Below are 23,238 nucleotides of genomic sequence, written 5' to 3'. Positions count from 1 at the left end.
AGGCAGAAAGAGCAGTGCAAACCATCAAGCAAGGCTTGAAGAAGATAACTGAAGGCTCGCTGCAGACTCGCCTATCCTGAGTCCTGCTTAGCTATCGCACGAGACCCCACTCACTCACTGGGATCCCACCTGCTGAACTGCTCATGAAAAGAGCACTTAAGACAAGGCTCTCGTTAGTTCACCCTGATCTACATGAACAGGTAGAGAGCAGCGGCTTCAACAAAGTACATACCATGATAGCGCAAATGTGTCACGCGAGATTGAAATCAATGATCCTGTATTTGTATTGAATTATGGACAAGGTCCCAAGTGGCTTCCTGGCACTGTCGTAGCCAAAGAGGGGAGCAGGATGTTTTGAGTCAAACTGTCAAATGGACTCATTCACCGGAAACACTTGGTCCAAATCAAACTCAGATTCACAGACTATCCTGAGCAACGCACGTTGGACCCTACCTTTTTTGATCCCCCAACATACACACCAGTGGCAACCGGCACCACAGTGGACCACGAAGCAGAACCCATCATCCACAGCAGCCCTGCAGGTCCCAACACACCAGGCAGCCCAGCAAGGCCAGCTGCACAGCAGTCCAGCGAGGGCCCAACAAATGATTTAACAATACCAACTTTCATACCGAGACGATCAACCAGGGCAAGAAGGGCCCCAGATCGACTCACATTGTAAATAGTTACACTATTGACTTTGTGGGGGGGGGGGGGGGGGGTGTTATATATGTAAACTTGTATTTACTCTGTACAGCCACCAGAGGACTCATCCCCTGGAGTCCCAAGGGGTCCCATAATCCCTTGGGAGCACAGGTATTTAAGGAGGCCTCACAGGTTGGAGGGGCACTCTGGAGACCTGCAATAAAAGACGAAGGTCACACTTTACTTTAAGCTCACAGTGTTCAGTCTAACTCTTTCTCCATACCTGACAGTTACCACTCCCAGTCTCTCCTTCCTCCTATAATTTATTCCCTTCTGAAACCCAAGCTTGTCATCACCCAATCATGCTTTCTTGATTAATTTGATCTCGTCTCCTCTTTTAAATCTTGGTTAGGGAACTCTATATCATGTGCTTTGACCCATTGCTTAAATTTCTCAATTATGATAAAGGGGTAAAAACAAGTACATGAAGAATAAATTGTGGAGAAAGACTGATCTTTGGTTCTGCAATGGAAATTGCAGATAGTTCACTTAAATAGAACAAAATTCAGTTTACAATGAAACACTTCAATGTATCACATAACTAAACAGAACATTATTTTTGAGACATACATACTGATGGTGGAAAATTAGACACTAATCCTTCACTAAACTTTAAGGAGCAGTGAAATATATTGCATATATAAATGGAACTCATTTCTAAATACAAACCACTTAATCTGTCTGCACTAAGTCAATTTGTGAATTCTGTATTTTAAAATCATTTATTCTAGTTCAGGTACAGGAAACAATCTTGGGATTGCAGTCTTGACGACACATGCAGTCGGTTTCGCATCAGATTCTTGACCTGAAACTGACTGCATACTCCATCAAAAGGTTGTGATCCGGAGACTGATTGTTTACCGTAACTTGAACTACCCACTTTTTCATCACATTGTCAGTTTTGTAATGCCCAATCAGCCACCTAAGATAGGGAAACTCCTGATTTAGCAACATTTTGGCCAGGGTGGAAAGTCAATCAACATTTCATTTTTTTCAGCGCAACACTTCTTTCTTTAAGTCATCAGATAGTGCTCACAAATGGCGAAGGGCAGAGTTGCTCTGGGTTCTCAATCTCAAACACTGTTCTATTGAGAGTGCTGTTTCAAAATACAGACATGCCACTTTTTTTTTAAAAAGATATGGTTCCTGAAAAATGATCAGCTATTTTTGAAAGTTTGATCCTTTTCACTGATCCATCTGTCCGATACTGTTACATTGTTATAATTACATAGCAAGCTCTGATTGATAGTTGTAATAGTTAACAACATTTCTTATATTTTAAGCATTGCCACAACCATAATCTGCATAAAATTTAACAGGGATTGAAAGGATCAGCTGTAGAAGGTTAAATTAATTATGCTGTTTTCAAATAATTATGGAAAAGTCTTCAGTTGCATTTCACAAATGTACAGCTTTATTTTATTTTTATATCTCTGTCTAGAACATGCCTAAATCTCAACTAAGAATTCTTGAAAGCTGCACTGAAACCAAATACATATCAACATTACATTTTTAAAATTTTGGAAATGCATGAAAGTGTAAATATTTTGAAAGATAAACATTTTGAAAAGTATTTTGTGTTAAAATTCTGGTTTCACCCGCTTTTGTTAAAAAAAACAATTTTCACAGTGTGGTTTGGAAACTGCAACAGCAGTGAATACATGGCAGAACTTCAAGCAATGCAAAGAAAATGCAATTAGTCACTGACAAAGCAAATGAAATCCTTCTAATTCATCACTAGTCCAACAGTATATATTTTAACCAAATCATTAAACAACTTTCACAGTAAGGGCTTTGCAGCACTGGGCATAATGTCATTCAGATATTTAATATTTACTGTTTGGGGAACTGTTTTGTAGACTAATCATCCTAATGGTCCGAGGAAAAAGTGTTTGTGAAAGCAAACGGCATCCATCAATCCTAAATGGTTTAACTGCTATGAGCTTCAGTATTCTTTAGTCTAACCAAGATCACAGTGTTTGCCCATGGGATGAGCTGATGCTGATACTCATACTTGGGTGAAATACTACAGGTATAAACAACAAATCTACCATCTTATCGGCGACAAACCAATCTCCCATACGACCTAATTCAGATATGGAAATAGATAAACCCTGCATTTGAAGATGCTAGAGATAATTTTTAGGCAAACTTTAAGGTGTTATTAAACAGATGGTATCTTGTAGCTTCAATCAGTTAAATTACCTTGGTATAAAGGATAGGGTAGGGTTACAGGTGGAATATTATCAAGTCAGTTTATTTTAGCCTTCCTTTTAGTATACGGACATTTTCCTGTTAAACTCTAGATATGGACTAAGTTACAAAATTAACAGCAAGTCTAAACCAATCTGACTATAATTCACATCTTTGTAGACAGGTTATTCCAGTTTTAGTTTGGAGAAAATAATTTACACCCCTATATCTGAAAGCCATAAGCTCATACGCAGTGGTATAACTTCACTAATGGATTTTTAAATATATTTATTGCAAATGGGCTAAGAAGCAAAATTGTTAGAATTTGGGAGGCCTAATTTTTATCACCAGTATAGTTATATCCTGTTTGATAAATAACCCATTTTCTTTTAAAGTATCCTTTGCTTTCAAATTTGACTTTTGTTCAAATTCTTGTCAATGCATTCAGCATATAGGGCTCAATTTTGCCCAAAGCCGTTTTTCTGGCGTATTGCTAGAGTTCCGCCGGTTTTTCTAGGCCAGAAATACTCCAAAAATGTGTGTCAAGTTTCCCCGCTGTATTTTTCAAAATTGGCGCCGCGCAGCCTGTCCAGTCGCCTCGGAGGGTGGAGCCTGCAGAAAGACACCCTCCCTAAAAAGTTGTATTTTCATCTTTGCAGAGGAAAGCGGTACATAACAAAAGGGAAAGAACTCGAACAGGATGACGCCCAGCAAATCTGCACCCACTCATACCCTTGGAAGAGAGGGTCGCTGCTTTGATGGGTCCTGCCTGGAGAAAAGCAATCAGTACTGCACAAGCTGGGCCCACACTCGAGGGAGAGGGAAAGTTTTGCAAATTCCACAGTCTGCCTTTGCTAAATGTTAAGTACTGCGCGGGCTAGCCATGCTTCGGTTCATGGGGATGTCTCCGCCAGCTACGTTTCGGTTGATGCAATGTGCTATCATTCATCGTGGTCCTTCAAATCAGCCTGCGGCCTGCGCTGTGTGAGCCTACTCATGCCACCCACCCTGCCCCTCTTCTGTTGCTAACCATTTGTCTGTTCTGTTATATTTTGCAGAGCTTGAGGCTAACCCTGACGATGCAGAAGATTCAGACGAGGACGAGCCTGAAGAGGAGAACATCTTCCAATCCCACCTTCCAGACCAAGAGCATGGAGGTGAAGGGGAGCGGATGGATGAAGCTCCCACTGTTGTACTCACCTTTGAGGAGGTGCAGGTGCCGCCCATTGAGGTGCTATCCCCTTACCTGACTAGTGATTTGAATGTTGGTGGGACATTCCATGGTTTCCCACCGTCCGAGGCTGGGGATTTCAGTGGGGTGCAGCGAGGCACACCCAGGGCCCCACAGTCCGACGCTGCAGGTCCCAGTGGGGTGCAGCGAGGCACACCCAGGGCCCACCGTCCGAAGCTGCGGGTCCCAGTGGGATGCAGCAAGGCACACCCAGGGCCCCACCATCTGAGGCTGCGGGTTCCAGTTGGATGCAGCAAGGCTCACCCAGGGTGAGGAGGGGAAGGAGAGCTCGACCGCACTCTCCTGAGGTGCAGGATCTAACAGATGTGGTTCACATGATGTCAATGAGTGTGGAGAGCACTGACCTTACCCGATCACTTCTGGACACCATCAGTGTAGTGTGTGATGAGGTATCGGGACTGTCGGGAGAAGTAACAACACTCTCACGAGAAATGGGAACGATGTCCGGGACCATGAGTGAGGGAATATCTCAGTCAGTTGAAACCATGTCAGTGACCATAAGGGAGAGAATGTCACAGTTAGTTCAAACACTCTCAGTGAACATGAGAGGGGGAATGTTGCAGGTCGTTGAGATACTGTCAGGGTGCATTAGGGACGGCACGTTGGGAGTTAGCTGCTGCAATAAGGAAACACGCCTAGACCCCGCGCCCATTGACAGAATCAACTGCCACTCCCACTCCAATCCCCAGGCCAGCCTCTGAAGAGGCCCAATCCAGGCCTTCCACAGTACCGCCTGTCCCCGCTCTACCCCCCGCAAGTCAAGAAGTGCGCATTACCCGAGATGTTCGAAAGAATGAGCTTGGTACCCACCCCAGAAACGCTGTGCCACCGCCTGCGGGCAGAGGTGGTGGAGTCACCAAGAACAAGCGTGGCGGGCGGTCTTAGAATAAGGTGGAGGAGAGATGGGTGCAGCCTTTCTTTGCTGCTATTATTATTGTTGTTACTGTTGTAATATTCTTGTATCAAACTTTAAAGTTTTTTGTAAGTTATGTAAATTTACAAGTTTAAAAGTTATTAAGTGATCTTAAAATTTGTAAGTGATCTTAACTGAAAACTTTAAAGTTTGATACAAGAACATTTTTATTAAAATTAAGCACAAATGTTTGTTAAACTTATGAATAAAATATATTTTACATTATAACTGAATAATTTCCATTATTTGTTCCATTACTAACATAACTTTTGAAGTAAACAAGAATCATTTCCATCATTTGTTCCATTAACATAAGACAACATTACGGAACAGGTCATAAGAACATAAGAATTAGGAACAGGAGTCGGCCATCTAGCCCCTCGAGCCTGCTCCGCCATTCAACAAGATCATGGCTGATCTGGCCGTGGACTCAGCTCCACTTACCCGCCCGCTCCCCGTAACCCTGAATTACCTTATTGGTTAAAAATCTATCTATCTGTGACTTGAATACATTCAATGAGCTAGCCTCAACTGCTTCCTTGGGCAGAGAATTCCACAGATTCACAACCCCCTGGGAGAAGAAATTCCTTCTCAACTCAGTTTTAAATTGGCTCCCCCGTATTTTGAGGCTGTGCCCCCTAGTTCTAGTCTCCCCGACCAGTGGAAACAACCTCTCTGCCTCTATCTTGTCTATCCCTTTCATTATTTTAAATGTTTCTATAAGATCACCCCTCATCCTTCTGAACTCCAACGAGTAAAGACCCAGTCTACTCAATCTATCATCATAAGGTAACCCCCTCATCTCCGGAATCAGCCGAGTGAATCGTCTCTGTACCCACTCCAAAGCCAGTATATCCTTCCTCAAGTAAGGTGACCAAAACTGCACACAGTACTCCAGGTGCGGCCTTACCAATACCCTGTACAGTTACAGCAGGACCTCCTTGTTTTTGTACTCCATCCCTCTCGCAATGAAGGCCAACATTCCATTCGCCTTCCTGATTACCTGCTGCACCTGCAAACTAACTTTTTGGGATTCATGCACCAGGACCCCCAGGTCCCTCTGCACCTCAGCATGTTGCAATTTCTTCCCATTCAAATAATATTCCCTTTTACTGTTTTTTTTCCCCCAAGGTGGATGACCTCACACTTTCTGACATTGTATTCCATCTGCCAAACCTTAGCCCATTCGCTTAACCTATCCAAATCTCTTTGCAGCCTCTCTGTGTCCTCTACACAACCTGCTTTCCCACTAATCTTTGTGCCACCTGCAAATTTTGTTACACTACACTCTGTCCCCTCTTCCAGGTCATCTATGTATATTGTAAACAGTTGTGGTCCCAGCACCGATCCCTGTGGCACACCACTAACTACCGATTTCCACCCCGAAAAGGACCCATTTATCCCGACTCTCTGCTTTCTGTTCGCCAGCCAATTCTCGATCCATGCTAATACATTTCCTCTGACTCCACGTACCTCTATCTTCTGCAGTAACCTTTTGTGTGGCACCTTATTGAATGCCTTTTGGAAATCTAAATACACCATATCCATCGGTACACCTCTATCCACCATGCTCGTTATATCCTCAAAGAATTCCAGTAAATTAATTAAACATGATTTCCCCTTCATGAATCCAAGCTGCGTCTGCTTGATTGCACTATTCCTATCTCGATGTCCCGCTATTTCTTCCTTAATGATAGTTTCAAGCATTTTCCCCACTACAGATGTTAAACTAACCGGCCTATAGTTACCTGACTTTTGTCTGCCCCCTTTTTTTTTTTTTAAAACAGAGGCGTTACATTAGCTGCTTTCCAATCCGCTGGTACCTCCCCAGAGTCCAGATAATTTTGGTAGATTATAACGAATGCATCTGCTATAACTTCTGCCATCTCTTTTAATACCCTGGGATGCATTTCATCAGGACCAGGGGACTTGTCTACCTTGAGTCCCATTAGCCTGCCCAACACTACCCGCCTAGTGATAGTGATTGTCTCAAGGTCCTCCCTTCCACATTCCTGTGACCAGCAATTTTTGGCATGGTTTTTGTGTCTTCCACTGTGAAGACCGAAGCAAAATAATTGTTTAAGGTCTCAGCCATTTCCACATTTCCCATTATTAAATCCCCCTTCTCATCTTCTAAGGGACCAACATTTACTTTAGTCACTCTTTTCCGTTTTATATATCTGTAAAAGCTTTTACTATCTGTTTTTATGTTTTGCGCAAGTTTACCTTCGTAATCTATCTTTCCTTTCTTTATTGCTTCTTTAGTCATTCTTTGCTGTTGTTTAAAATTTTCCCAATCTTCTAGTTTCCCACTAACCTTGGCCACCTTATACGCATTGGTCTTTGATTTGATACTCTCCTTTATTTCCTTGGTTATCCACGGCTGGTTATCCCTTCTCTTACCATCCTTCTTTTTCACTGGAATATATTTTTGTTGCGCACTATGAAAGAGCTCCTTAAAAGTCCTCCGCTGTTCCTCAATTGTGCCACCGTTTAGTCTGTAAACATGGTCCATGTGGAATAATTGTCACTGAGCCTTCAGGCAGCAAAGCGTTCATGGATGAGCTGCAGGCGCAAGGCTCGAGCAATGGTTAAAGGGGCACGACAGCTTGTCCTCCTCCGCCGTCGTGCTCCGGGTTCAGGTAGTTGCATGGCTTTCTCGTTCTCGTTATCTGCATCTTCCTCATCATCAGCCACTCTCATCACAGGTGGGTCTTCTCCTACTAGCAGCTGCTGCCTCAGGATGGCTAAGTTATGCAGCATGCAGCACACAACAGTGAACTGACTGACAATTTCAGGGGAGTATAGCAAATAGCCTCCGGAATGGTCCAGGCATCGGAAACGCTGTTTCAAGATGCCAATGGTCCTCTCCATGATGCTGCGCATTGCAATGTGCGACATGTTGTATTCCCGGTCAGCTTCTGTCTGGGTTACGCGTATGGGTGTCATGAGCCAAGTGGCGAGGCTGTACCTTTTGTCCCCCAGTAGCCAGCTCTGCCCTTCTGACTGCTGCTGAAACATGGCAGATATAACACGTAGCATGAACGCATCATGGGTGCTGCCAGGCTATCTTGCATCGACTGACATATTGCGATGCATGTCGTCACACACTAGCTGTACATTAATGGAGAGGATGCCTTTTTTGTTCCTGTACATCTCGGAATCCTCTAAAGGTGCTCACAAGGCGATGTGGGTACCATCAATGCAGACCTGTACCTTTGGGAAGCCAGCAATCCTGGAGAAGCCCACAGCCCTTTCACGCATTGCCTAGGCGGTCACAGAGAACTTTACATAGTCATTTCTGCGGGCATATAGTGCAGCAGTCACCTGCCGAATGCAGACATGTGTTGTATGTTGAGAAATGGCACACACATCCCCAGTTATAGCTTGAAAGGATAGAATGTAAATGCAGCTGTAACCTTCACTTTAACTGACAGAACAATCCTCCTGATGCTTCTCGGTTGCAGGTCTGCTTTCACCAACTCACGGATCTCAGTTACAACTTCTTTGCGGAAATGCAGCCTTCTGACACAGTCTGCATCACTCAGGTGCAGGTACGAATGTCTGTCTCGATATACCCGAAGCGGGTAAGGCCACCTGCCCAGCACCCAACGGGCTCTGAGGTTCCTCATGCGATGACGTTGAATCAATTGTCTCCTCCGTAGCACCATGATGCAGAAGGCTCACACAAGGTATGGCATTGTCAGTATTGCCCCCATGATTAAATGTTACCTTTGCAAGAAGCTCAAAATGGCAGGGAGGCAGGACAGGTTCTTTGTGCCCTCTCCCCAAGATCTGTACGGACCACACCCAGGTCTGAGGAAGCACAGTGATCGGGAACCCCTCCCCATTGCAGTCTTGTGACTTCTTCCGATCGCGTTCAACAGCACCTCCGTTGAAAGGTAAAAGAAATGTAATCTTTATTATGCATATTTAAAGTGTTCTTATCGCCCGCCAAAACTTCGATAAAAAACAATGGTGTCTTTCCGCGCCGATTTTTCAATGTGCGCTGCTTTCTTTTAACTCACCAGAAGGTTTTTCGGGAGTGGCCAGATATGCCGACCTAGGAGAACATTTTTGGGGGCAAACTTTGAAAAATGATAACAACTGGCACAGACATGAGGTACCGCCCCTACCATGTCAAAAAAAACAAAGCTAAAAAAAAATCGTCACTAACTCAGTTACGCTGGCACAGATTCCTTGGGGAAACTTTAAGTTAAAAACTTACGGCAAAAAAACGGCGCAAATGACCGAGGAAAATTGAGCCCCGAGTATGGATGCATCTTCCAGGCTATGCTAAGTAAATGTGCCCACCTAGTGGTGGATATAGATTAGCACTGGTAACTTAAATGTTTAAATAAAGGAGACTACAAAAGTATGAGGGCAGGGTTGGCTAAGGTTGACTGGGAAAATAGATTAAAGTGTAGGACGGTTGATGTGCAGTGGCATACATTTAAGAAGATATTTCACAACTTTCGAAAAATATATTCCAGTGAGGAGGAAAGGGTGTAAAAGAAAAGATAGCCATCCGTGGCTAACTAAAGAAATAAAGGACGGTATCCAATTAAAAACAAAGGCATACAAAGTGGCCAAAACTAGCGGGAGGACAGAAGATTGGGAAGCTTTTAAAAGCCAGCAAAGAATGACGAAAAAAATGATTAAGAAAGGGAAGATAGACTATGAAAGTAAACTAGCACGAAATATAAAAACAGAGCCTACACCACCATTCAATGGGTTCATGGCTGAACATGCAACTTCAGTATCCCATTCCTGCTTTCTCGCCATACCCCTTGATCCCCCTAGTAGTAAGGACTACATCTAATTCCTTTTTGAGATAGCAAGAGTTTCTACAAGTATATAAAAAGGAAAAGAGTGGCTAAAGTAAATGTTGGTCCCTTAGAGGACAAGACCAGGGAATTAGTGATAGGGAACATGGAGATGGCAGAAACTCTGAACAAATATTTTGTTTCAGTCTTTACAGTAGAGGACACTAAAAATATCCCAACAGTGGATAGTCACGGGGCTATAGGGAGGTAGGAACTTAACACAATCACAATCACTAAGGAGGTGGTTCTCAGTAAGGTAACGGGACTAAAGGCAGATAAATCCCCTGGACCTGATGGCTTGCATCCTAGGGTCTTAAGAGATGTAGCGGCAGGGATAGTGGATGCATTGGTTGTAATTTACCAAAATTCTCCAGATTCTGGTGAGGTCCCAGCAGATTGGAAAACTGAAAATGTAACACCCCTATTTAAAAAGGAGGCAGACAAAAAGCAGAAAACTATAGACCAGTTAGCCTAAAATCTGTGGTTGGGAAAATGTTAGAGTCCATTATTAAAGCCATAGCAGGACATTTGGAAAAACATAATTCAGTCAGGCAGAGTCAGCATGGATTTATGAAGGGGAAGTCATGTTTGACAAACTTGCTGGAATTCTTTGAGGATGTAACGAACAGGGTGTATAAAGGGGAACCAGTGGATGTGGTGTATTTAGACTTCCAGAAGGCATTTGACAAGGTACCGCATAAAAGGTTACTGCACAAAATAAAAGTTCACGGGGTTGGGGTTATATATTAGCATGGATAGAGGATTGGCTAACTAACAGAAAACAGAGAGTCGGGATAAATGGTTCATTCTCGGGTTGACAATCAGTAACTAGTGGGGTGCCGCAGGGATCAGTGCTGGGACCCCAACTATTTACAATCTATATCAACGACTTGGAAGAAGGGACCGAGTGTAACGTAGCCAAGTTTTCTGACGATGCAAAGATGAGAGGTAAAGCAATGTGTAAGGAGGACACAAAAAACCTGCAAAAGGACATAGACAGGCTAAGTAAGTGGGCTAAAATTTGGCAGATGAAGTATAATGTTGGAAAGTGTGAGGTTATACACTTTAGCAGAACAAAAAAAATCAAAGAGCAAGTTATTATTTAAATGGAGAAAAATTGCTGCAGTACAGCAGGACCTGGGGGTCCTGGTGCATGAAACACAAAAGGTTAGTATGCAGGTACAGCAAGTGATCAGGAAGGCCAATGGAATCTTGGCCTTTGTTGCAAAGGGGATGGAGTATAAAAGCAGAGAAGTCTTGCTACAGTTATACAGGGTATTGGTGAGGCCACACCTGGAATACTGCATACAGTTTCGGTTTCTATATTTAAGAAAGGATATACTTGCTTTGGAGGCAGTTCAGAAAAGGTTCACTAGGTTGATTCCGGAGATGAGGGTGTTGATTATGAGAAAAGGTCGAGTAGGTTGGGCCTCTACTCATTATAATTCAGAAGAATGAGAGGTGATCTTATCGAAGCGTATAAGATTATGGGGGGCTTGACAAGGTGGATGCAGAGAAGATATTTCCACTGATGGGGAAGACTAGAACTCGGGGGCATAATCTTAGAATAAGGGGCCGCCCATTTAAAACTGAGATGAGGAGGAATTTCTTCTCTCAGAGGGTTGTAAATCTGTGGAATTTGCTGCCTTAGAGAGCTGTGGAAGCTGGGTCATTGAATAAATTTAAGACAGTTTCTTAACCGGGAATAAGGGGTTATGGGGAGGGGGCAGGGAAGTGGACCCGAGTCCATGATTGGATCAGCTATGATCATATTAAATGGTGGAGCAGGCTCGAGGGGCCGTATGGCCTACTCCTGCTCCTAATTCTTATGTTCTTAAAACTGCCAAACACCCTAGATTAAAGAATCTCAGATATTTTCACACAGAAGGCGGCCAGTTAGCACAGCGTATTTGTTCCTATCAGATTTCCCTGCTCTTTCCACATATCCTTTAATATTTTTCTTCAAGTGACCTCCACCTTCTTTCTTAAATAATCATGGTAAAACATTCCATACTCTAGTAATCATTTATGCACAAAAATTCTTTCTACTGCTAATCCTGACTTTGTACCGCTTGTTATCCAATCATTGGCTCTGTCTCACTTCGAAGCCAGAAGGCCATGTGCTCCAGTTGTACTCTTGGAGGAGAGGGGGGGACGAAGAGAGCGCGCGGTGGGGGGGGGGGAGGGTGAAGAGGAGAGGCGGAGAGGAGAGAAGAGAGCGCGCGGTGAGGGGGGAGCGAAGAGGAGAGGAGAGGAGAAAGAGAGAGAGAGAGAGAGAGAGAGAGAGGGGGGGTAGGGAGGGAGAAGAGAGAGAGAGAGAGAGAGAGAGAGAGAGAGAGAGAGAGCGCGCGAGGGGGTTGGGAGGGGAAGTGGGAGAGGGGAGAGAGGGAACTCAGGGAAGACGGATCACACTCTTCCAACCCCCTTTTCACCCACACCCGATTTCTCGGAAAGCTTGGTTTTACAAGGGACATCGTTGGAGTGGATGAAATCCAGAAGTCACAACACTGTCATTGTTCACTTTATACCCAATAAATCTTAACAATCCGCGACCCACACACAATACCCCATCTGTGGCGGGTGTGGGTGGTGGGGTAAGGTCATGCACTTGTGCTTGGGTAATGGACTTCAGTTGGTGGAGGCAGCACTTGCACTGGCTGAGAGAGAGATGCACTTACGCTGAGGTAATGGACTTCAGCTGGGGGAGGCAGCACATGTGCTGGGGTAAGGGACTTCAGCAGGAACATGGTTGGTTTTGGGGAGATCTATCCTCTGTGGCTTCTGAAGTAAAAATGGATCGAATTCGCAAAGTCAGTCAGAATTTGGGCTCGGCGCTTCCAGTTACACATTCCAGAGAAACCTCAGGGTGTAGCTTATCCTCCAAGGGGACCAATCAGCAATAGGTCATGTGATAATGAAGAGCCAGAGACAAGGTGGCCATTTTGGCAGTACAAATAAACGCATCCATAAATAATGACCTTGCCAGCGACGCCCACATCCCATGAACAAATACAGAAAGCTGCCCAGGCCCTAAACTCTGGAATACCCTCCCTAAACCTCTGCCTCTCTCTCCTCTTTTAAGATGCTCCTTAAAACCTAACTCTTTGACCAAGCTTTTGGTCATCTCTCCCAATGTTTCCATGACTTGGTATCAATTTCTGTCTGATTACACTCTTGAAGTGCCTTGGGACATTTTACCATGTTAAAGGTGCTATAAAAATGCAGTTGCTGCCATTGAAGATGGAATTATGACTCTTCTCATCACTGAGGAAGAGGCAATCGAGTATAAATAAAACAAAACCCAGAAGATTCTCTGGCGGGAGGTGGGGGAAGAGGGAGAGAGAGGGAGAAAAACAGCTTTTGAAGTTGATGATTGAGTATAATAACTGGTAACAATGAAACAAATAATTTCTACATATATAACAATGCTTTTGCTTGGAAAAAATTGAACACCCTGTTATATCTGGTGCTTATATGGATCTTCACAAATGGCATCTGAACAATCGTAACTTTAGTCAGTGAGGAGAAACATAAGGCCCAGCATTTTTCTACCTGCTAGGTGGGTCTAGCCGAGACCGCTTAACTCTCAAACTTACATTTATATAGTGTCGTTAACATAGAAAAATGCCCCAAAAGCTTCACAGAGGCGAAACAGGCAGAAAATAGTCCCTTCATCTGATCATTTATGAAAGAATTCCATGACTATCCCATGAGTGGGCACTTGTTTTTCCACAAAACAAATGCTACAAATCTGCTGGCTGGATATGAGAAGGGATGTTAATAGTGATGTAAAGTCTTGTCGTACATGTCAAGCTTCAAAACCATCACAGGAAGCTCCAAAAGGGTTATAAAGCCTACAGGGGCACATTGTTGGAGTCGTTCTTTCATATTTATTAACTTCTTCAAATGGAGATATTCCCCACTAGGTGCACAACAGCCAAAGTAGTTACCGAGATGAGCATTTTGGAAGATTATGACAAACACATCTGCAATTTCCTGTCTTCTAATACCCTGGGGTGAAAACCATTAGGTCCTGAAGATTTCTCTATCATAAGTTCCATTATTTTCTCTATTACTATTTTTTTTTTACTTATATTACATCCACCAAGTTTCTCCCCTTGATTTATTTTTATGTTCCCTTGTACCTCTGTCAAAACAGATACAAAATATTGTTTAACAAATCTGCCAGTTCCCTGTTGTCCATTATAGTCTTGCCTGTGTCTGTTTTTAATGGACCCTTTACCCAGATTTATAAAACCTTTTGCTCAGTATGTTTCAATATTAATGATTTGTTTAAAGTCAAGGCCGATCCTAGATTGATTACAGTAAAGTTATGATTGCTAAACTAATGACTATCCATAAGGGTCCATACAGAGCACTTGGAAAATGATTGGACACAAATTCTAAGCTTCTGAAGTTACTGTAAGGCATAGTGGCTGATGACCTTCATGTGTATGACATATTGAATATGGGAAAAATCTCAAGGAGGTACCAGAAAACCTCAAGGAGGTACCAGTGATTACTACCAATGGGTTACAGTTCTCATCCTCGTCAACATCATCAAAATCTCTGTCACCTTCTGGATGTGAAGAAGTGGAATGGGATGGTACAGTGTCTACAATGAGATCTGAGAGTTAGGGTCATCTAAGTTTCTTTTTGTTGGTTTCAAATCAGGAGGTTGATAAGGCCTTAAGGCTTGATTGGTATATTTTGTCCTCACATCCCTCTTTAGACTCTGGGAAGGTGGGGTTGGGGTCCCCCCAATCCCAGGGGAGGAAAATAGTAAGTTATCGAAGTCAAAACCCAGAAGGAGAGAGACACAAAAGGCGAAATGCTGTTCCAGTTGTTGACTTGTCACTGCAACTCATTATTAGATATATTCTGTTCCATATACATAACCTGTTTGGAGCTTCGTCTGGAAGAGTTTGAAGACCTGACTATCTGGTGCTAACGTGGGTCTACACAGTGGAAACTAGAGCATATTTCTTTTTCATTTCTTAAACCAGGCAGATAAAAACTTCATTCAGTATATTTTATAGTTTTAAATTTGTCTCTTCCAATAGTCTAGTACTGTGTGATGCAGTAATGTGCCATTAAGATCAGGAAAGTCCCAGAATGATTGCTGGCCTGTTCTATTAGCTGATCTAAGCTAGGGCAACAGAGGGGTCATTACAATTGGTCTTCGGGCTATGGAGGGGGGAAAGCCATGCAGTGTTCCTACTATTGATTACTATCCAATGCTCTGTTCGAAAAATGTGCATTTAGTGGAGATCTGGTGAAGATGATGTCCTTGTGATTAAATACAATACACAGGCTTGCACAAGAATAGCCATTTGATTGGGGTACCACAGAACTGCCAAACCCATGAAACTATACTCCAGAGTAACAGTGTGTAAGAGAGGAAGGGGAAGACAACTTTTGGAGGGCAAGGAAAAAAAATCAAGAGAAATGTGTTCTTGCTATTTACAATGTAATTTCCTGATGCTTCACAGCAGTACAGACACCAGAAAATAATCTACTTGTACTACAGCCTGGGATTATGAAAACTGAAAGAAATGCAACAGCAACTTTATACTTTTTGGATAAATACCCTTTTTTCAAAGTTTTATTCGTATCACAAATTATTAGAAATTATTGCTATGCAATTCTCTGCTCATTTTAATTGAAATGGAAATATATTAAAATGTAGTCCACTTCATATTGGCATTTCTTTCAATTTAGAATTAAAACGAAGCCAGGCAGCACATTTCAAATCACTTGACAGGAGATGAACATCTAAAATTATTCAATTTGCATAAATAAATGCAACACTTGTAGCAGATAATTCAGATTTACACATTCCCTTTATGAAATGATAAAAACATTAGTGGAACAGACTTTATTGATGTTGCAATCAGGTAGATTCCAATTCAGTCACTTAATTTAGTTGCAGCAAAATGTCTCAACTACTAAAAAGGCCAACTACAGTTACAATTCATGATTTTAGATCTTGCACTTGAAAGTATATACACAGTAGAAAATAAAAAAGCTGCAGTGAAGCTGTCCAATATTCCCCTGAAGTTGCAATTTAATTTATCCTATCATACTTTATTTGGTGCTATTATGCTACAGGTTTTTCTTCCATTCTTCAGAGAGTAACACGCTCCATAATGTATTTCCCCAAAATGGCTTTACTTTATATTTAATTGTCATATAGTTTTGGGAGTATACTGGGATCGAGTTTACTCCTATAGCGACAGACTTCATCTGGCCCAATTTTGGCCATGACTTGCATTAATTTGTTTGGAGTAAGTTGTTTTTTCTGGCGCAAGTTAAAAAATGCCATTTTCCCCCCAAAATTTGCTCCAGAGTAAATCAGTTAGGTACGTTTTTTTTTAGTTCAGTTTTTTTTTCCCCATAAGGGGTCGTTCCCAGACACTTACGCCAATTTTGGCCATTTATGCCACTTTGGCCAGTTAAAACTTACTCCAAATCCACTTAGGTCAGCGTATGTGGCCAGCTCTGAAAAACATTGCGTGCAGTTAAGAATTCGGCGCACCAAGAATTTAAAGCACCAAAACTTACAAAGCACTAAACAAAGCACAAAAATAAGCATTCAATAACAAATAAAAAATACAAGGAAGCTGAGAGGACCTGCACCAAGACTTACAAAGCACTAAACAAAGGCCAAAAAGTAATAAGCAATCAATCAATAACAAATAAAAAACAGAAGTCCTACCTTTATGCCAGAATCAAGTTTTTTTAAAGTCCCCCCCACCCATCAAAACACTTTCTCGCCCCCACCTCCCCTCCCCACTCCAATCAAAACTCTCCTCACTAAACAAAGCACAACCATTAATAAATAAAAAATAAAACTGAAGTCCTACCTCGGCCCGGGAAGTCAGCGGGCTGGCCGGCCGGTGCGGGAGGCCACTCGGCCTGGGATAGGGTGCGGTGAACATCGGGGCGTCCCTTCGGCCGGGGATAGGGGCTGCGAGCATCGGGTCCTGCTCACAGCCCGCAGGAAATGCTGGGAGGGCGAGGAGAATGCGCACAGACTTCATTGCGCATGCGCGCAGCTGTTGGTAGTGCTTTCTACGCCACGTTGGGACACCGGAGACTCGGCAGAGCAGGCAGGATGGGGCCACTTTTTCTCGCCGCCGTTTCCAGCGCGCAAAGTCGACGCATTTAAGGTAAGCGCACCGAAAAAAGGGGTTGGAGAAAATTGAGCCCCATATAACTAATAATTGATACATTACTTATAGGCCAAGGATACACTATCTGGATAAAATGAGTGACTAGTATTCTTGTTTCCATCCATCCAAAATTAAAAGACAAAAAGCAATACAAATGTATTAAAATAATCTTTATAGAAACATTTTCACTATTAGCCCCGTCCCCCTTTCTAAATGTAGAAATTATGATAAATTTGCAGATTACTTTGTTTTTCTAGTTTTGATGTTTTAATTTTCTTGTGATGGTTGGTGACACCAGGGGATTGGTTTGGATGAATTTCTGAGCTGACAATGTGAAGATTAATTAACATATATATTTGAAGTTACATGACTTTTAAACACCCCGTCAGAATACAACCCTCTCTCCTCCTCTTCCTTCTCCGCCCCCCCCACCCCTCACACACAAATGAACATTTCCATAATATTTTTTTTACCACTGAATGACTACTTTACATGTACCATGGAAAGACCCGTGATAGATGTAAAGCCAGATCTTACCAAAAAATGTATATAAACACATCCCAGAAACAGATTGCAAGGTCAGATTCCTGAAATGTGTGTGTGTCTAACAATTTTTCCCCATAAAACATCGACACTCAGTCCCATGCTTCAGCATGTTTGATATACTTAGCAACTCAAACACCAACTCCAGCTGGATTTGTTTGGACTGCTTTATTCTGACACCTAGTTTAACATTAAAAAGGTCAGAGTTTGCTCATATAGTCTGTATTCAAAATTCATATAAACTGTTTCCCCCCTCTTTTCAAATATTTACTTCATTTATCAAGGAATAGAATACGTTTTGTTAAAATCTTTTTTGTAACTTCAATGTGGAATGTAGGTGATAAATATTTGATAATTAAGAAATTTGAACATCAAGAAATAACTCCTTCAGGAAAACAAAAATATTGGATTTCAAGCACACTCTACAGGTAAAAATGGAACAAACCGAGTCTTGTGCCCACAATTTACATTGCAAATTATTATAAACATTATCTTAGCAAAAATGTTTTCATTCAAAACACTGATTTAAAAAGCATTTTGTCAAAGGTAGTTAAGACCCTCACATCGGATTAATTAAATCACAGCTTATTTTGGGAGACAGGGTAATAGTTGATCTCATTCCCTCTGTCATCCATAACCTAAATCCAAACTTTCTGACAATCTCAGGGACGTTCTGTGAACCTAGGCATATTTGCAGAGAGGCAGAGGGAATTAAGGGTTTCAACGCCTGTCTGCTTACTGCAAGGTCTTCCATGGCACATAATTAATTGCGATATTTGCTTGAAGAGCATCAATAATGTGAAATTTGTACAAACTACATCTACACATTGACAATAATCTGTTACTGATGAATGCCCCCTTAGCAGTTTCATGAATTCTTAGGACACAACGTGAATGGAGACAGAGGTTTTCATTGCAAAATAATTCTTATGGTGACAATAACAATCTTACATTTAAATGGATATGGATACTTTAGTCTTTAATATTTAGGAATACAAATTCCTTAAGTTAGATCAAATTCTTCACTTTAACTTTAAAATGATTAAGGGTCTTACCGGGAGAAACTTCCAAATGAGAATAGTTTTAGTTTTACTTCAAGTGCCTTTCAAGCAAATTCTCATTGCTGGATTATACTTTGCTTGTTCCCCACATTCTCCCTGCAAGTTGCTTCACTTTGTCCCAATAAGCAATTTTCCAAAATAGCCTTTGCCTTTTTGAACATATAGCAAGTCAGTGTACTGCTTTAATCCACTGCCAACAATTACAAATCTTCAAAATGTCTGTATTTTATAACCAGTGGGAGTCATTTTAAAATAATTTTGATCTGCAAGATCTATGGGCCCAAAATTCCACATTGCCTTTTTTTGGCGCTATTTCAGATTAATGGCCGTTTAAAAAAATCTGAAATAGCGGCAAACAAAAGATTTTGGCGCAGCGCAGAAAGACCTTTGGTTTTGAGGGTGGAGCTAATTGTTAGCGCTGAAAAAGTGAGGCCCCTTCTCTGCGCATGCCCAAGCATTTAGGTTTCCAGGGTAATGCAAGGTAAGCCTTTCGGCCAGGGTTAAGGGCAGGGCTGAGGAGGGCCATTTGGTCAGGGATAGGGGCTGCCGACAGGTTTCAACCCTCGGCCGGACACAGGAGCTTGTTGCTTGCTTTGAAAGAAGCCCGGGGGGTGGGGTGGGGGGAGAGGGAAGTGGAAGCCAAGCGCTGGCCGACACGATTGAACGCTCAACCGGACACAGGAGCTCGGCTTGGAAAGAAACGTGGGGGGAGGTGGAAGCCAAGTCAACAGTTCGGCGGTGGAACTTAACCACGTTTTGCAATTGCAGTTTTGAACTTCAATAAAGTTGGTCTTTTCCCTCTGCACAAGCATTTTTAAGCATTGTGCAATATAAGTTTTATTGCCTCGCTCCAAAAGCTATAACTCAGCTCCGTTTCCAAAGAGGGCGTTGGTAATGCCGATTTCAATTTGGTATGGTAAGGTTTTAAATGGTGTTCCATAATGCTGTCCTTAAAAAAAAAAAAAAAAATCCTAATGGGCAAAACTAGCAAAAATGGCGTTATAGGTGGGTTTGACCCCGAGTGACGTCAGAAAAACAGTATTTTTTTTAAAAATGGCCATTATCTGTTAAGAATGGTGTTAAACCTTTTGCGAAATTTGCAAAATTAAGTTAGCTCCAAAAAACACTTAGCTCAAAAAAAATGGAGCTAAATGGTGGCGAATTTTGGACCCAAAATACTTTGGCCAGAAAGCCTTTGCAATTGCTATTTAGGGGAGAAAAGAAATTTGGTGCCCATTTTGTTTTTAAGCTTCAAAGTGATTTTACAGCTCAAGAGAAATCACATTGCTATTAGCTATACTCAGTCAAAAGGGAAATATTATTGCTCCTTTCTTCAAAAGATCAAGCATTAGAGAAAATACTGTGGGTGGGAGTTCAGTATATAGAGGATAGCTTCATCTGGGGAGGAGGTAATTATCATTTAATACCCTCCACAGAATTGTGTTCTACTCGAGTAGTACACAATAGGGAGGGCAAAACTGGTAGAGCAACTTAAATGTAAGTAGCGCCTTTCATATCTCAGGACATCCCAAAGCATTTCATATATGGGGCACATATCTCTCAGCTTCCTGGTAAAAAGGATATAGAAATATCCGCTTTATCAGCCAGGTGTAACCAATAATGCTAACTAAAGGTGGCTGGGCTACTCCATATAACTTTACTGTTATTCCCCTGAATTTAAAAATGAACTTACACTTATATAGCACCACTTCCTTGGGATGTCTCAAAAGTGCTTTGCAACCAATGAATTACTTTTGAAGTGCACTAGTGTTATGTAGCAAACCGTAGCAATCAATTGCCCCACAAACAGTAAAAGTTGACCTTTTATTTTGGTGATACTGGTTGAGGGAGAAATGTTCATCAGTTCACTGGGAAAAACCTTTTTCCAATAGTGTGCCATGGATTTTAAGTCTGAATATGCAGATAGTTCAATGTTTTAGCTAAAAGACAGTATCTCCCAACAGTGCAGCACTCGCTCACTATTACATCGAGTTACCTTAAAGCAAGTGATATAGAGATAGATGTTAAATTAATGAAAAATGACAGAACTGCTGCAAAATATAAAGGAATTTGAGTACTCACTATGGTGCTTTTTTAACAGCCACTGTGCTATTAGAAAAATACCTGCTTCAGCTGCTTAAAGTAGTTATTCACTTCACTTTATTTTCTATTACCTGCAATCAAAGGTATCCAGTGTAGGTAACTGGGCAACTTGTAACTCTTCTGGCTGCATTTCACCAACTGCTTCCATAATTTTCCATTGATCTTTAGGATCAGTAATTCCAATCTGTGTAAAAATTAAAGTGTCTATAATTTATGCTCAGACCATGATGAGTTTAGAAAATAGCTATTCATGTTTTCATAGTTCTCTACAAATTTACCTTTAACCACTGGTGTATTTTTACATTTCATTAGAATCCCTCAGGGCAATAGAGAATGCTTCGTTTGTGTGCAAACCCATTTACATGCACATAATTTTGTAATTATCTTTATTCAGAATAATATCCTTAGGCATATTTTGTTCATTTGCACATAATTCATAAATTCTCAATGGTGATAGGGCAGGAATGGCAGCTCAACATTCCTGGTTACAGGATTTTCAGATGAGATAGAGAAGGGTTTAAAAAAGGAGAGGGATGCAGTATTGGTTAAACAATTAAAGCTGTGAGGAGGGATGGTATGTTAGAAGGGTCATCAAATGAGGCTATATGGGTTGAACTAAAGAACAAAAAAGGGGCAATCACACTGCTGGGAGTGTACTATAGACCCCCAAACAGTCCAAGGGAGATGGAAGAGCAAATGTGTAGGCAAATTACTGACAAGTGCATAAACAATAGGGCAATAATAGTGGAGGATTTCAATTACCCCGATATTAACTGGGATACTATCAGTGTAAAAAATATAGAGGGCACAGAATTCCTAAATTGCATTCTGAAGAACTTGTTTAGCCCAAGCCCAACAATGGGGGGGGAGGCGGGGGCAGGGCAGTTCTGGATTTAGTTTTAGGGAATGTAGCTGAGCAGGTGAAAGGAACATCAGTGGGAGAGCATTTTTGCGATAGTGATCATAATTCAGTTAGTTTTAGCATAATTTTGGATAAAAAGATAAAACAGGAGCAAAAGTTCTAAATTGGGGGAAGGCTAATTTTACTAGGTTGAGAAGTGATTTAGCAAAAGTGGACCGGAAACAGCTACTTGAAGGTAAATCAGTGTCAGGGCAGTGGGAGGTATTCAAGAGGGAGATACATGGATTCAGGGTAAACATGTTACCACAAAGAAAAAGGGTAGAACTGACAAATTTAGAGCCCCCTAGATGACAAGGTGCATACAGGGTAAGATAAGACAAAAAAAGAGAAGCTTACATCAGATATCGAGAGCTCAATACTGCAGAAAGCCTGGAAAAGTCTAGAAAGTGTAGGGGTGACATTAAGAAGGAAATTAGGAAACAAAGAGAGGGCATGAAAAAATATTGGCAAGTAGAATTAAAGAAAACCCAAAGATGTTTTATAATTACATAAAGAGCAAGAGGATAACTAAGGAAAGAGTAGGGCCTATTTGGTTTCCGTATTTAAGGAAGGATATACTTGCATTGGAGACTGTTCAGAGAAGGTTCACTAGAAACATAGAAAATAGGTGCAGGAGTAGGCCATTCAGCCCTTCAAGCCTGCACCACCATTCAATAAGATCATGGCTGATCATTCACCTCAGTATCCCTTTCCTGCTTTCTCTCCATACCCCTTGATCCCTTCAGCTGTAAGGGCCATATCTAACTCCCTCTTGAATATATCCAATGAACTGGCATCAACAACTCTCTGCGGTAGGGAATTCCACAGGTTAACAACTCTGAGTGAAGAAGTTTCTCCTCATCTCAGTCCTAAATGGCTTACCCCTTATCCTTAGACTATGTCCCCTGGTTCTGGATTTCAACATTGGGAACATTCTTCCTGCATCTAACCTGTCCAGTCCCGAAAGAATTTTATATGTTTCTATGAGATCCCCTCTCATCCTTCTAAACTCCAGTGAATACAGCCCCAGTCAATCCAGTCTCTCCTCATATGTCAATCCTGCCTAGGTTGATTCCGGAGGGGGTTGACTTACGAAAATAGGTTAAGTAGGGTGGGCCTATACTCATTGGAGTTCAGAAGAATGAGAGGTGATCTTATCGAGACATGTAAGATAATGAGGGGGCTCAACAAGGTGGATGCAGAGAGGATATTTCCACATAAGGAAAACTAAAACTAAGGCACAGAGTCTCAGAATAAGGGGTCGCCCATTTAAAACTAAGGAGGAATTTCTTCTCTGAGGGTTGTAAATCTGTGGAATTCTCTGCCCCAGAGAGCTGTGGCACTTGGGTCATTGAATATATTTAAGGCGAAGATAGACAGATTTTTGAGCGATAAGGGAATAAAGGGTTATGGGGAGTGGGCAGGGAAGTGGAGCTAGTCCATGATCAGATCAGCCATGATCTTATTAAATGGTGGAGCAGGCTCGAGGGACCAAATGGTCTACTCTGGCTCCTATTTCTTACGTTCTTATATAAAATGATGATGTGTGTGTGGAGCTAGAGGATG

General features: G+C 41.9%; 1 protein-coding gene across 2 annotated transcripts in view; it reads right to left on the bottom strand.

Moving 5' to 3' along the window:
* Nucleotides 1-23,238, bottom strand: part of asz1 (ankyrin repeat, SAM and basic leucine zipper domain containing 1) — a 129,009-nt gene that overhangs the window by 23,884 nt on the left and 81,887 nt on the right. For both annotated transcript variants that reach the window (XM_070901617.1, XM_070901618.1), the window contains exon 10: nt 20,843-20,955. In XM_070901617.1, the coding sequence (XP_070757718.1) occupies nt 20,843-20,955 (113 nt within the window). The remainder of the gene's footprint in view (nt 1-20,842; nt 20,956-23,238) is intronic.

The sequence above is a fragment of the Pristiophorus japonicus genome, chromosome 15, assembly GCF_044704955.1.
Source record: "Pristiophorus japonicus isolate sPriJap1 chromosome 15, sPriJap1.hap1, whole genome shotgun sequence".
NCBI classification, from domain to species: domain Eukaryota; kingdom Metazoa; phylum Chordata; class Chondrichthyes; family Pristiophoridae; genus Pristiophorus; species Pristiophorus japonicus.
Note: the sequence above shows the minus strand (reverse complement) of the source record. Positions and strands in the feature narration are given on the sequence as shown.